This window comes from Vulpes lagopus, chromosome 8, assembly GCF_018345385.1.
Source record: "Vulpes lagopus strain Blue_001 chromosome 8, ASM1834538v1, whole genome shotgun sequence".
Taxonomy (NCBI): domain Eukaryota; kingdom Metazoa; phylum Chordata; class Mammalia; order Carnivora; family Canidae; genus Vulpes; species Vulpes lagopus.
In genome coordinates this window covers 84,972,965-84,987,689 of record NC_054831.1, presented here as the reverse complement: position 1 = coordinate 84,987,689, position 14,725 = coordinate 84,972,965, and the positions used below count along the sequence as shown (strand labels likewise).

Below are 14,725 nucleotides of genomic sequence, written 5' to 3'. Positions count from 1 at the left end.
GTGGTTGAGCATCTGCCTTTGGCTCAAGTGGTAATCTGGGGTCCTGGGATTTGAGTCCAACATCAGGCTCCCCACAGAGAGCCTACTTCTTCCTCTGCCCATGTCTCTGCCTCTGTTTCTCTCATGAATAAATAAAATCTTAAAAAAAAAGAAAAAGAAAAAGAATGAACAAATGAACTTGAACAGGTATTTGTACACACATGTTCATAGAAGCATATTCACAATAGCCAAAAGATAAAAGCAATCCAAGTGTCCATCAAAGATGAATGGATAAACAAAATGTGGTATATATACAAAATGGTATAGTATTTAGCCTTTAAAAGGAATGAAATTGACACATGCTACAACATGGATGAACTTTGACAACATAATGCTAAGTGAAACAAGCCAGTCACACATACCCAGAGTAGTCACATTTACAGAGAAAGAAAGTAGATTGTGGTGGCTAGAGGGTGAGGAAGGGTAGATAGGGATGGATACAGAATTTGTTTGGGAAGTTGAAAACATTCTGGAGATGGCTGCCGGTGATGGTTGCATAACAATGTGTATATACTTAATGCCACTGAACGCTATCCTTCAAAAAGGTTAAAATGGTAAATTTTTCTATGTATATTCTAAGACAACTAAAAAAACACAAAAAAATAGTTAAAATGGTCAATTCTGTCTCTGTATATTTTACCACACACAAAAACAAACAAACAAAAAGCTTGTTCTCAATCTAAATGTCCTCATTATAAATTGTTAAACAAATCAAACTTACCTCGACAACTTAATAAACTGCTCTCCTGTACAATTCTTTGGTTCTTAAGGCCAACCCCTGGGGGTATACTTGCCTTTCTCTTTTCAAAATTGCACACTAATGCAGGTATATCAAACAGCTAGAGGGATCCCTGGGTGGCGCAGCGGTTTGGCGCCTGCCTTTGGCCCAGGGCACGATCCTGGAGACCCGGGATCCAATCCCACGTCGGGCTCCCGGTGCATGGAGCCTGCTTCTCCCTCTGCCTGTGTCTCTGACTATCATAAATAAATAAAAAATTTAAAAAAAAAAAAAACAGCTAGGATACAATGGGATAACTACTTTAAAAAAAAAACAAAAACAAATACCCTTTCTACTACTGAAAACATCCATTATGGGAAAAACTTTATGAGAACAGAAATGTATGTAAAGGAGGAAGATCAAATGTGCTCTGTCACAAATGGCTGCTAAATTTTAGTCTAGCAAATAAATAATATAGAGCTTTATATACAACTTTACTTTCTTCCTGGTTTAGGTAAAATTGGCCAGAAGAAAAGTAAGCCAGTCAATCATCACAAGGCAAATGATCATTCATATGAACTACACGCTGTCATTAACTACCAAGAGAAGAGCACACATAATTTAATTTTTTTTTAAGATTTTATTTATTTATTCATGAGAGACAGAGAGACCGAGAGAGAGAGAGAGAGAGAGAGAGAGAGAGAGAGGCAGACATAGGCAGAAAGAGAAGCAGACTCCACATGCAGGTAGCCTGACGTGGGACTAGATCCCGGGTCTCCAGGATCCCACCCTGGGCTGAAGGTGGTGCTGAACCACTTAGCCACCGGGGCTGCCCCATATTTTAATTTCTACAAATTAGAGTGTAAAAATATACAAAACCAACATTTTCCATATTGGCAAAGGTGCAAAGTAGGGGAATATGCCTTTCTATATCCATAGTTTTAATATTTATTTAAATCTTTAAAGATAATGACAAGAATTGAACTTTTCAAGTAAGTTTAATTACAGAATTACCTTAGAATAGTGCTGCTCCACGAGATGAGCACTGAGTGTTATACTATGTGTTGGCAGATAGAATTAAAAAAAAAAAAAAAAAAAAGCGATGCCTGGGTGGCTCAGCAGCTGTCTACCTTCAGCTCAGGGGTCCAGGATTGAGTCCTGCACTGGGCTCCGTGCAAGGAGCCTGCTTCTCTCTCTGCATCTCTCTGTCTCTCATGAATAGATAAAATCTTAAAAAAAAAGAAAAAAAAGAATAGTGCTCCTCAATGTATACTCAATGGTATGCTTTTTTGTTTAATGGTATACTTTTTTTTTTAAGATTTTATTTATTTATTCATGAGAGACATAGAGAGAGAGAGAGAGAGGCAAAGACACAAGCAGAGGGAGAAGCAGGCTCCATGCTGGGAGCCCGATGTGGGACTCGATCCCAGGACTCCAGGATCATGCCCTGGGCCAAAGGCGGGGACTAAACCACTGAGCCACCCAGAGATCCCCTAAATGGTATACTTTTAATTGCCTTCCTAATATACTGATCTACACAGCAGTTATCAATTTCATTAAGTAATATAAAATTTTTCCAACAAGGTCAACATATGCTGATTTGAGACAGGCATGTCTTAAGCAACTAATTAAATTCATTGGTACAACTGACCGGAAAAGAAAGAGTCAGCAGGACAAGTAAGATAATGGGAGTCAGATGACCTATTTTCTACTACAAATTAGCTGTGTTATCCTGGGCAAGTCACTTAGCTTAAGGTATACAGACTTGTAAGGTTTTGCTCAGTGTCCCGACATGCAGTTTCTAATTTCATATTTTGTCAAATATGGATATTTTCAATTTTTCATTTTGCAACAGTGAGAAGAAAAATAGCTTTATGAGAAATTCACTACACTGTCCTTACTTTTCTCATTCTACTTTAGATATATGAAAATTTCTACAGGGACTAAGCAAGCATTTACTGGAAAAGCAGTATTTCATAACCAAAAGCTGTCTATTTCCTAATCTAAAGAAGCACAATAATAGCATGGTTTCTGGATTCAGTACTAGATTCAAATCCTAGCTTTACCTCTTACTAGCTATGTAGCATTTTAACCATTCTTTTGTTTTATGATTTATAGATTCATCATTGCACTGAGCCTACATTTATTAATCTATAAAAATGTAGATATCTACCTGAAAGGTGTGTTGAAACAATGAAATAAAATAACAAAAGTATCTAATATGGTTCTGGCATATATTATGCAGTATTCCATAAATGGTAGCAGTTACCTAAAAATGAGACAAGATTCTATGATTTTATAAACAAGCAACAAGAAAGGAAAATTGTAAATAATGAAATCCAAGAAGAGAGATATGTTGAAATAGTTCATTTATAATGGGTAAAAAAAAGAAAGGAACTGATTTTATTTCTTATACCTTTGATTACGTAGAAAGGTAAATCTGGCAAAAAACAAAAAAGAGGTAGACTCTTCATTTCTTTTTACTTGCCAATTCAAGACTAATACTTTTTAAAAACTGCTTTGTTTTCTCGTCAAAGTGTAATCTTTTATCTATCATTTCATCAGAAGGCCAGAATTGATTTTTCAGAAGTTATCTAGTACATTATCATATCACCACCAGATAGACTCCAGAAGAAATGTGCTTAAACTCATCTCCAATGCTTCATTCTTAACATATTTTATCACTCTCATTAGATAAAGTCCAAATCTTTCTCAAATCTACCACTTAGAAATCTCTCTCTCTCTCTCTCTCTCACACACACACACACACACACATATATAGTATGTTATTTTTTTGTTATATAATAGGGAAAATAAAAACACATATTTGTATTTCCATAAATTCTGAAAGAAAAAAACATTAAAGCATAGAGGGCAAGATACTTGGGAGAAGGGGGTTAGTTCAAGGCTTTTCATTGTATTTGCCTTTCCGTCACTCTGACTCATCAATTGTACACAGGTGTACCTACTGGAATGTACTAAATAATAACCATAAGAAAACCCTTCATCCTTCAAGTTTCACAATGAGGTTTTCCTCCATCCAAACCTAAACAGCTCTGGTATGACCCACCATTCATATAACCATACTTATCAATATATCATTTTATATGTAAAGTCTTAAGGCTTTACAGAATGAAACTTATGCAAAGTTGATACTTATGCAATGTAACAAATTGTGATAGTGATAACATGTAGCTTTTCCTTCTGTAAACATTTCCAATGTCTCCAAAATCTGCTCCCTGGAATACAAAGTTATATTTCCTATTTCATCGCTATTAATAATATATGGAATAAGGCCCTTTCTACCTTGAACAAAGTCCTCATAAAAGTGTTTTAGAAATTTATTTTCATGGACAATGAATTTTTCAAAATTGCCATTCCTGCTGATAAGAATGGACTCTTAGACTCATTGTTCCAACCAGGGGTGATTTTGTCCCCAGGAGACATTTAGCAATATCTGGAGACATTTATGGTTCTCAACTGGTGGGTACTACTGGCATCTAGTAGGTAAAGGCCAGGGATGTTGCTAATGTACAAGATAGCCTCTAACAGGAGTTATCTGGACTAAAATGTCAAAATGTTTCTGTTGAGAAACTTTGCCTCTAGATTATAGATTATAAGGAACTCTAAAGGAAATGATACATCTCCTCTTCAAATAGAGAAAATCAAAATGGAAATTGTATAGTGGTACTTTTGCCTCTAAAAATAATTTTCAGGGGCAGCCTGGGTGGCTCAGTGGTTTAGCGCCGCCTTCAGCCCAGGGCGTTGATCCTGGAGACCTGGGATAGAGTCCCATGTGGGGCTCCCCTGCACGGAGCCTGCTTCTTCCTCTGCCTGTGTCTCTGCCTCTCTCTTTGTTTCTCATGAATAAATAAATAAATAAATAAATAAATAAATAAATAAATAATCTTTAAAAATAAATAAATAAAAATATTTTTCAGGAAAAAATATCCCTACAAAGCTTCTGCTATAATTTGCTATAAATTGCTATATACAGTGTTTGTGTGCTTCTATTTAATTATAAATATGCACCTGCCTCAATATAAGAAAAAAACCTTATGATACAAAACTATGCTGTCTGGGCACCCAGGTGGCTCAGTCGGTTAAACGTCTGCCTTTGACTTTGGTCAGGATCTTAGGGTTCTGTGATTGAGCTCCAGGTCAGGCTCCCTGCTTACTGGGAGTCTGCTTCTCCCTCCTTCCTGACTTTCTCCATCTGTACCACCCTCCCCCGCCCCCAAACCCACACTGCTCATGCTTTCTCCTCTGTCAAATAAACAAATAAAATAAAATAAAGGTATGCTATCTAAAACAAATAAAATAAAATAAAGGTATGCTATCTGTCTTTAAAGTGTGTGTATATACAGGCCCAGAAAATTAACTGAAAGAAAAATTTTAACATTGGTTATCACTGAAGAATGGCATTTGAAGGGTTAGTGGGAGGTGAGGACTTTTACTTTGTACCTTATATCTACTACCTACACTGTTGAATTTTTCAACATGAGACTATATGACTTTTATAATTTTGAAAGGATATCACGCATATACATGCATACATTCTTATGACAGTGAAAAATTAAGTCATAAACCTCACAAATGCATTTTCTTTAGGTATTTTCTTCATTTTTACTTGCTTAAAAAAAAAAGACTCCTAATCTAAAGTCAACATTTAAAAATTACTTTTTAAAAAAAATAAATAAAAAATAAAAATAAAAATAAATAAAAATTACTTTTTAAAGAATTTTCAACCTGATCTCTATTCTGAACAATGGTACATTTCAATAGGACCCAATGCAAGTTCTGCTTTCTATTCAAGGCTTTGGATGCTAAGGAACATCTTGCTATGCCTGAAGAAATACAAAACAGATATTTACCAAGGTTTAAAACAAGAATCAAGATTCCAAATGGTGGCATTCTCTAAGCTTGTACAATTCTAATAAAAATTTACAGAAAGACCCAGCCCATTCCTTAAACTAAAAGGTCTTTTGACTGAGCCAGCAAGGGAAAATAGCTTGTTTTTTCTTAGCCATTGGCTCTTATAATGAACAAAAAAGAGGTCCTTAGAGTATCTATGCCTCTGCACACCAAATGTATGACTTCAACTAATTCTAGAGCAAATAAACTAGGCTTCCACATTTCTTATTTCTCACTGAGTCCTGCCCCATTTGTAGAACAACACAAACTTCACTCTCAAACTATAAAATAACTCCTTATTTCTCTGGATGTCTAGATGCTAAATGCTTGGTTCTAAAACATCTAGAGAAGATGAAAATAAAGATTTTAGTACTATTTATCAAATGCCAATTAGGTGAGTGTTTTGTAAACATTATGGTCTCTTTATACTGGAAATTCAAAGGCCATAATATGGGAGAAGACAGCTAATCCTGTGAAAGAAAAGAGGTCATTTCTCTCACAAATACATAGACTATACTCTACCACACATACTGTACAGAAAAGATTAGATACTCCAGGAATTTCTTATCTATAGGATATAGGAGAAAGAAGACATAAAAACAAAATTTTCTTTATCCACAATTTAAGAAAAAAATCTATATATACACTGAGCATTATCTTTTTTTTTTTTTTTTTCACACTGAGCATTATCTTAAGACTATGGTAAAGTCTCTGGATATCCCAGACACATTCACTCAAAAAATGAGGCCTATCCATATACACTTAATACCTAAATCCTTTTTAGGTACAGAAAACTTAACAGGAAAATGAGTTCTTCTACCATTAATCTAAATGGGTGTAAGAATCATCAGAAATAACTTCCACAATGAACACCCAAAAAATGGTGTGGATTCTGCTCACAGAATCACACGGTATGGGAAATCCAAATGAAATACAGTAAGTTAGAGGAAGAGACAGACTGTCTGTGCATGTGTGTTTTTGTGTGTACAAGCCTCAGAGAAATAGTTAAAAAGTTCATTTCCCAGATATAACACATGAGCTAAGAGTTAGAGATTTATGACTTCGAAGGCTCACCAGCACTCTCCTGAAAAAAATTAAGAATACTATTTATGTAAAAGTGAAATAGTGATCTTTCATTTCACCTATGAGAATTATGTAAAAAATGGTCCAGAAAATCAAGGACATCACATGTAGACCAAAGCAAACCTTTTCAGTCTCTCTTACAAGTTAAAACAAAACCAAAAAAAGACTCTAATTTTTAGAACCTAAAAGTAGTCCCACTTTATTTTGTGGTAAAAAGTACATGTGTTTTAGGTTCCTCTCTAATCAATTTTCATTGAAAGGATAAAAGAAAGTCATCCATAAGCACAAGAGTAGAGATGCTCCAGAAACTTTCCCCATAATTGCCTACTCAAATACAATCCTGTCTCACTTTGACTTAGAAATTAATTCTCTTAAAGTGAAATTTAAAGATACAGACATTCAAGGGACTAGCTCCCTTATATCCCACACACTATTTTTTTTTCAAAGCATAACGTTGGAGTGAAAATGCATTAACGTTTTAAATATAAATGAACCCCTGTTCAGACATGGCAAGACAATGGTGGAATGGTAAGACAATGCACTAACTGTATTCTGCAACCCACAAACAGTTTTTTATTCCTCTCAAATACAGCAGCCAGGATAGTTGTATACAGAGAAATCTCTGTACTTTAACACCAAGATCAGAGGCTAAAATAATTGGTCATAGGGGAATGAACCAGGCACCTTAGAACCAAAACAGAATACTCTGGGCACTCAGAACAATAGCCATCAAGGAACAGTACTAAATCCAAACCATGGTCAGGAGAAAAAAAAAAGTACATATATTTTATATAAACATATAGGGACCTTTTCCCTAGGGACCAAAATAGGACAATGCCTTCCATCCCACATTGCTCAGACCTAAGGCACAGTTAAGAGTTAAAGAGTTAAAAGAAATGAAGGATCTGCTCATTAAATGCTACAAAAGGTATTCATTGTTTTACCTACTCCAAGCCTAAAAATCTACAGACTTCAGTTTTGCTGAAGCTCAAAGATGCACTGGAATTTCCTTTTCCTGTGTAACTTCACAAAAGGTCCCAGGTGCAAGACTCACGTGCTTCCTCAGGGTAAAAGCAGAGAGAGTCTTCGTACTAACCTGTCTCAAACTAAAAAAGGAAATTAAGAACTCTTCTTTCTACACAGGTAAGGCACAGGGCAAATAAATGACAGAGAACTCAACTTTGGGAACAGGCATAGAGTGGAAATGCTCTCCCAGCTAGCCAGCTCTGTCTCGGTCTCGGTGTCTCTCTGTCTCCCTCTCCCAGTCTCGCTCGGTCTCTCAGTACCAAGGGCAGGGACTCTGGCAAGACCCCGCCCCCCCCCCCCCCATCTCCAAAGCGGGGTGGGCGGGAGGTAGCTAGAGGAGTCCTTGTTCCCGCGCGAAGCTTAGAGACCAAAGGACTCCCCATTGTGGGTCTACGGATGGTGACGGGAACCGGGCCGGCTCGAGCCGACGGCTGAAGAGTAAGCTGAGGGCGCACTAGGCCCGCACCGCTGCCACTGACGCCATGGAGCCGATCGCTGTCAGAGAACGGCTCTGCCCGGGGAGCAAGAAGGTGGCCCGGGCCCTGTGCCGGCCCAAAGAGAATTCATGCCTCACACCGTATGGGAGGCGGGGGTCCTGGAAGCGTACCTCGGACACCTCGTCCTCGTCGCTGCCAGAGGCACCACCTCCACCCCCGGTCCTCAGCACGGCAGCCGCCAACTTGAAATCCAGCGCCGCGTCCCCTCCGGCCGCACCGCTGCCGCCGCCACCGACTCCCGGCACGGGCCCAGCCTCCCCAAAGAGTCTCACGGTGCGAATCCCCAGCCCGACCCCTCCCGGCGGAGGCGGCTCCGAGGCCCCGGCTGGGGCGGATCGCGGAGCCACCGAGTCCAGGTCCTCCTCAAAGGAGGTGCCGCCGCCTCCGCCATCGGTCAGCATGGTTCGCACGCGGAGCCGGAGACGCTGCCGAGTCACTCACAGCCACCGCCGCCGCCGATCCCCGGAACGAGAGGAACAGCAGGAGGAAGAAGCTTCTCCTTCCCCCCGTCCCAGCAGCGCCACTAACTTCTCACTGCCTAACCTGCTGCCTCCCGCCCCCCACACTCGCCACTGGCTGTAGCCCCCCAGCGGCTGCAGATCATTGGCCAAGGTGACCCGTCGCTCAGGCTCTTCGTCACGCGCCGCTTGCTGGCTCGCGGCCCCCAAGCTGCGTTGACCCGCGCAGGCCTAGGCGGTTGCGAACACCCGCCTCCCAGACCCCACGCGCCGACTTCCGGTCTTTTTCTACGTCTATTGGTCAATGTCCCTAACTATCGCATCACGACCTTAAAGTGGATTAGTTCGTCTTGTGGTCAGTCACGGTGACCCATGACAATGAGAGGCTTCATTGGCGCCATAAAGCGTCGATCACTTTGTCACAGGACGTCGCGTGGTACAATTGGCCCGCAATAGTACCATTCTTCCCGCCCCCATCTGAGGTGACGGGAAAGGGTTGGGGAATTTCCACTTGTGATTAACATTACGGCAGAGGTGACGACCCGCAAGGATTGGTAAGATGTGGAGTAGAATTCACCCTCAGTTTTCTGGGGCTTCTCTGTCAAGGATTGCAAGAGGCACGGAAGTTTTACGAAGCTCTCCCACCTGTCGCTCTCCGCGAGACGCTGAGACTGCGGCCGGAGAGTCGCTGCACGGGGATTGGAGGAAAGATGCAATCATCCTCATCTAGTCTCCACCTTCCTGACAGTCCCTGGTTGGAGGAGCGAAGCGTCAGTCACTCGAGCGGTCGCCACCTCTGGGACAGGTGAGATTGTGTAACCTCTGCCTCTGGCTCTTTGGGCGGGAGTAGGGGGCTGGGACAGGCGAGGAGGCAGGGCCGTTCTTGCCTGCGCCCTCCAGGCTCTCCGAGTGGAACCCCGAGCGCGAAGCCCCGGGGGGCTGCTGGGGATGGCCGCCGCGAGGCGACGGGCTTGGGCGCGACAGTTCTACCGCCTGCGGGCGGGATGGCCCCCCGGGGCCGCGTTCTCTTGCCTGTGGAGGGCGGCGGGCCTGAGGGCTGGACAGCGCCATGCCTCGGTACTGGGAACTGTCCCAGGAGGGAAGGTGCGAAGCCCGCGAGCAGCTCGAGGAGATCAGACCCGAGGGCCGATAGCGTTGTGAGGAGTGCGTGATCTGGAGCAGTTTCCAATTCTGCCGCGACCACTCACTTGCTGTATGACCTACGGGCGTTTTGTGTTTAATCTTTGAGAATCAGTTCGTTCATCTGTAGAATGGGGCTAATACCAGCACGTCCCGCATGCGTTGTTATGAATACATTAGGTAACTAGCATGAGGCAATTAGCAAAGTGCCAAACCGGAAGACCCATTTTTGTTAGTTACTCTTCCTTCAGGAGGCTTCCACCTAACCCTGGGCCCTGCCAACCAACCTAATTCTTGTCAGATCTCAGTGATTCGAAACAAGCTAGCTAAGGTGGGGGCCAAGGAGGGGGCGGGCGGCGGGCGTGCAGACGTGTCTTTCCCTCTTCTAACCATCTGTCTCTACTTCTATTATCTCTTCTATCTCAATCCCTCTATTCCCCTTGTCAATAAAGATGGAATATAAAATTCAAAATACTCATGCTTCGGGGATCCCTGGGTGGCTTAGTGGTTTAGCGCCTGCCTTTGGCCCAGGGCGCGATCCTGGAAACTCGGGATCGAGTCCCACGTCGGGCTCCCGGCATGGAGCCTGCCTCTTCCTCTGCCTGTGTCTCTACCTCTCTCTCTCTCTCTCTCTCTCTCTCTCTCTCTCTCTCTCTCTCTCTCTGTCTATCATAAATAAATAAAATATTTTTAAAAATTTAAAAAATAAAATAAAATACTCATGCTTCAACTAAACCTATGATCAAGGATCACCAGAAAGCTTTTGGTGAAGTTTGTATGGCAAATGTCCTTTGACCCAGAGAATGTCCATATGACTTAGATTGACCAAAAAGCAAAAGATTTGGCATGTCTCCTCTCTTGCAACTCTAACAAAGGGCTTTGTATATCTTGATTGTGCAATTGTTAACATTTCACCTCCCTTGAACTATAATCTGAAAATTCTGTATATAACGATTTTGGGGCACCTGGGTGGCTCAGTGGGTTAGGCTACTGGCTGATGATTTCTGTTCAGGTCATGATCTCATTGGTGGTGTGATCCAACCCAAGTCAGGCTCCTGCTCAGGAGGGAATCTGCTTGAGATTCTCTTTCCTGCCTCCTCTGCCCATCCCCCCACTTGCTGGTGATCTCTCTCTCTCTCTCTCTCTCTCTCTCTCTCTCAAAAAAATAAATCTTGGGGCACTTGGGTGGCTCAATTGGTTAAGCGTTTGCCCTCAGCTCAGCTCATGATCCCAGAGTCTTGGGATTGAGTCCCACATTGGGCTCCCTGCTGAACCAGGAGTCTACTTCTCCCTGTCCCTCTGACCCTCCTCCCGGCTTGTGCTCTCTCTCTCTGTCTCAAATAAATAAAATCTCTAAAAATAAATAAATAAAATCTTAAACATATATATATAAAACAATTTTTAAAAACTTGATTCTGCCAAACTTAACATTTTGAAGATTGTGAACATTTCTTTGGCTTGGTAATTTATGTTTGTTTGTTTTTTTAGATTTATTTGAGAGAGAGAGACAGAGATAGCAAGAGAGCACCATCCAGGAGGAAAGGAGAAGCAGGATTCCTGCTGAGCAGGGATCCTATGTGGGGCTCAATCCCAGGACCCTGAGATCAAGACCTGAGCTTCTTGAAGGCAGATGTTGGATGAGCCAGGTGCGCCTAGCTTGGTAATTTCTAATTTTGGCATTTCAGATTTAAAAAAAAAAAACGTTTTCAGGGGATCGTTTTCAGGATGCCTGGGTGGCTCAGCAGTTGAGCGCCTACCTTCAGCTTGGGGCATGATCCCGGATCTGGGGATCAAGTCCCATGTCCAGCTCCCTGCAGGGAGCCTGCTTCTCCCTCTCCGTCTCTGCCTCTCTCTCTTTGTGTGTCTCTCCTGAGTGGATAAATGAATTTTTTTTTTAAAGGAATGTTTTCTATAAGCAGAAGGTTAGGGTGAATGTTCTTTCTAGATAATAAATTGTAGGAAATGGAAAAAACTCTTGACCTTTTCTACAAAACTATTTTGATATAAATGCCCTGTATACTGTCTTTAGTTAGAACCTACGGGCTTAATTGGCCTGTATTCTCAGTGCTGTTTAAATTTTGAATGCATGTGTGACTAGGTCACAACCCAAAGTAATAGCACCAACAAAAGAAACCCAGCTCTGCCCAACCCACTTCAAAGCTGGATTATCCAGAATTGGTATGGATACATCCTTAGGCAAAAACAGGTATTGACTGGTGCAGCATTACAAAGGAACTGCTTGTCATTCCTATCACTAATACAAAAATAATTTCTGATGCAACTCCCTGAACAAACTCATTAAATTCTTTGAACAAATGTAATGTATCTTAAGAACAGAGAGAAAGGAAATCTAGGCATTTGCATTTTTCCCAATATATTTGAAAGAAAAATATATACTCTTTGCTCAGTACCTAGCAATCAACCCTGAGTATAGCCAGGAAAATATCATTGAGCAATAATCTTTTTTCACCTGGATCTTTACTTGAGACACTTGTTGCCAGGAGTTTGACGACAATTGAGTAATCATTTTAGGGTTTAGAAACTCCCAATCTTATAGATTTTGGTGGCTATTGTTGAGACTGTATTATATATGAACTTAATATTTCTATACATACCACATAATGTAGTGTAACAAAAGTGAAATCTAATTGAGAAATCATCACTATATCAAGTAGTAATACATTAAATAAATAAACCAAATCACACTTAAAGTATTCAATGAAAAATATTAGTAAGTTTAATGTGATTTATTGGGTAATATTGGTTTTGATACATCATATCTTAAGTTGGTATTTGCCACTAACAGAAGATACACTAATTTTTCAAATGCTAAATAAGCAAAAGAGAGCAAAATCCCTCTTAAGTGATATATATATATAATTCTATATATTATATATATATACATATATATATATATATATATATATATTCTAATGTTCATTAGAATAAAATGTTTTCCTCCCAAAACCCAGCAGGACTATTGATTAGGGTGTAGTTGTAGTGTATTTCAAAGCTCTCTTCCTTTTGACTATCTTTCAGACATAGAAGGAAAAGGCAAAAGAAAAAACTGTATATCCCAAGGATTTTTAAAACTTCTGAAGTAATAAAAGGCTTCATTTCTTGTGAGAAATATGAGATTGACAAATGAAATTGTAGACACAGGGATGTAAGCTACTTTAACTACTTTAGCTGTAATTCTTCCATGTGCAACTTGCATTTTCTCAAGACATTTAATTTCTGCATGTCAGTGCATCACAATTCAGTTTGTGTAAGGAAAGAAGAAAACTACAAATATGTTGCACTTGGATATTAAATATTTTAACCTTTATAATGAACTTATCAGGATTTCACTCATTTTCTAGATGAGCAAGTTGAAACTCCAAAAAAGATTTAATAACTTACCCAAGTTTCTAGGACCTATATATGGAAAAGCTAGGATTTGAATTTATTTCCACCTTATCTCAAAACCCATGCTCTTCCCACTATATCACATTGATCCCTTGGTACCCTCAAGGGCAGAGGAACTTCATCAATCAGATAAACTGATATGATAATTCAACCATTATATCTTTCCTTTTTTTTTTTTAAGATTTATTTATTCATTCATTCAGAGAGAGCGAAGAGAGAGGCACAGACACAGGCGGAGGGAGAAGCAGGCTCCATGCAGGAAGCCGGATGTGGGACTCGATTCCGGGTCTCCAGGATCACACTCCAGGCTGCAGGCGGCGCTAAACCGCTGTGCCACCGGGGCTGCCCCCATTATATCTTTCTTATAGACCTACTAATTAGAATTCTATGTGAAATTATCCCTGCCTGCCACCAAATTTGGTATCCTTCCTCTTTTATAACAACTGGAAACATTTAATTTAAAACATTTTCTGTTTTTTCCAACTATATTGTTAATTTCTTAGACCATGTAATTTCACATTAAGAAATCTGAATAGTTAATATAGTCACATGGTTCAAATTTCAAAAAGAATTTTAAAAACATATGAAAGGAGTCATTTTACCCATTAAACACTCAGATCCTCTCTCATAAGCAAGCCATCTTATTAGGTTTGTTTGTTTGTTTGTTTATGGTGGGTTTATTAAAGCATGGGGACAGGACCTGTGGGCAGAAAGAGCTGCCCAAACCATCTTATTAGGTTTTAAAATATCCTTCTAGAGGGGCGCCTGAATGGCTCCATTGGTTAAGCATCCGAGTCTTGATTTCAGATCAGGTCATGATCTCAAGGTTGCCAGATGGAGCCCCACTTCAGACTCTGTGCTGGCATGGAGCCTGCTTAAGATTCTCTCTCTTCCTCTCCCCCTCCCCACCCCCCTTTCCTCTGCCCCTCCCCCATCCTGTGCAGTGCATGTGCATGTGTGCTCTCTCTCTCTCTCAAAAAAAGAAAGTATTCTTCTGGAGATTTTTAAATATATAAGCAATTTCATACATGTCAATTTTTTTCCCTTTTAAACTCAAATGGCAGCATACACACTTCTGTATCTTGCTTTTCTCACCTAATTCATTCTAGAGATATTCCATGTTAGCATATAAAGAGCTCTGTCATTCTTGTTTACTACATTATAGTATTCAGTTCAGATGATTTATCCAGTCTATAATGTTAAATATTTAGATTGTTTCCTTTTTTCCCCCTTAACAAACAGTGCTACAGATATGTAGCTTTCTAATCTACATGTCTATGGTGCATACATTGAAAAAGTATGGTCAGTTACATGTAAAACTGAGATTAGTAGTAATTATCATGGGGGGACGGGGAGGTGCCTGGCTGGCTCAGTTGGTTGAGCATGCCATTCTTGATCTTAGGGTTGTGAGTTCAAGCCCTATACTGGGTGCAGAGATTACT

The 14,725-nt window shown here is 40.5% G+C and overlaps 1 protein-coding gene across 4 annotated transcripts in view; it reads right to left on the bottom strand.

Annotated features, from left to right (window-relative positions):
• Positions 1 to 8,837, bottom strand: part of LOC121497121 (ankyrin repeat and KH domain-containing protein 1) — a 121,247-nt gene extending 112,410 nt beyond the window's left edge. For 3 of the 4 annotated variants that reach the window (XM_041766270.1, XM_041766272.1, XM_041766271.1), the window contains exon 1: positions 8,388 to 8,835. In XM_041766270.1, the coding sequence (XP_041622204.1) occupies positions 8,388 to 8,678 (291 nt within the window). In that variant the 5' untranslated portion in view covers positions 8,679 to 8,835. Of the gene's footprint in view, positions 1 to 8,387 lie in introns of all 4 variants that reach the window. The other variant, XM_041766273.1, reaches the window with a different exon arrangement.
• Between the last annotated feature and the right edge of the window lie 5,888 nt (positions 8,838 to 14,725).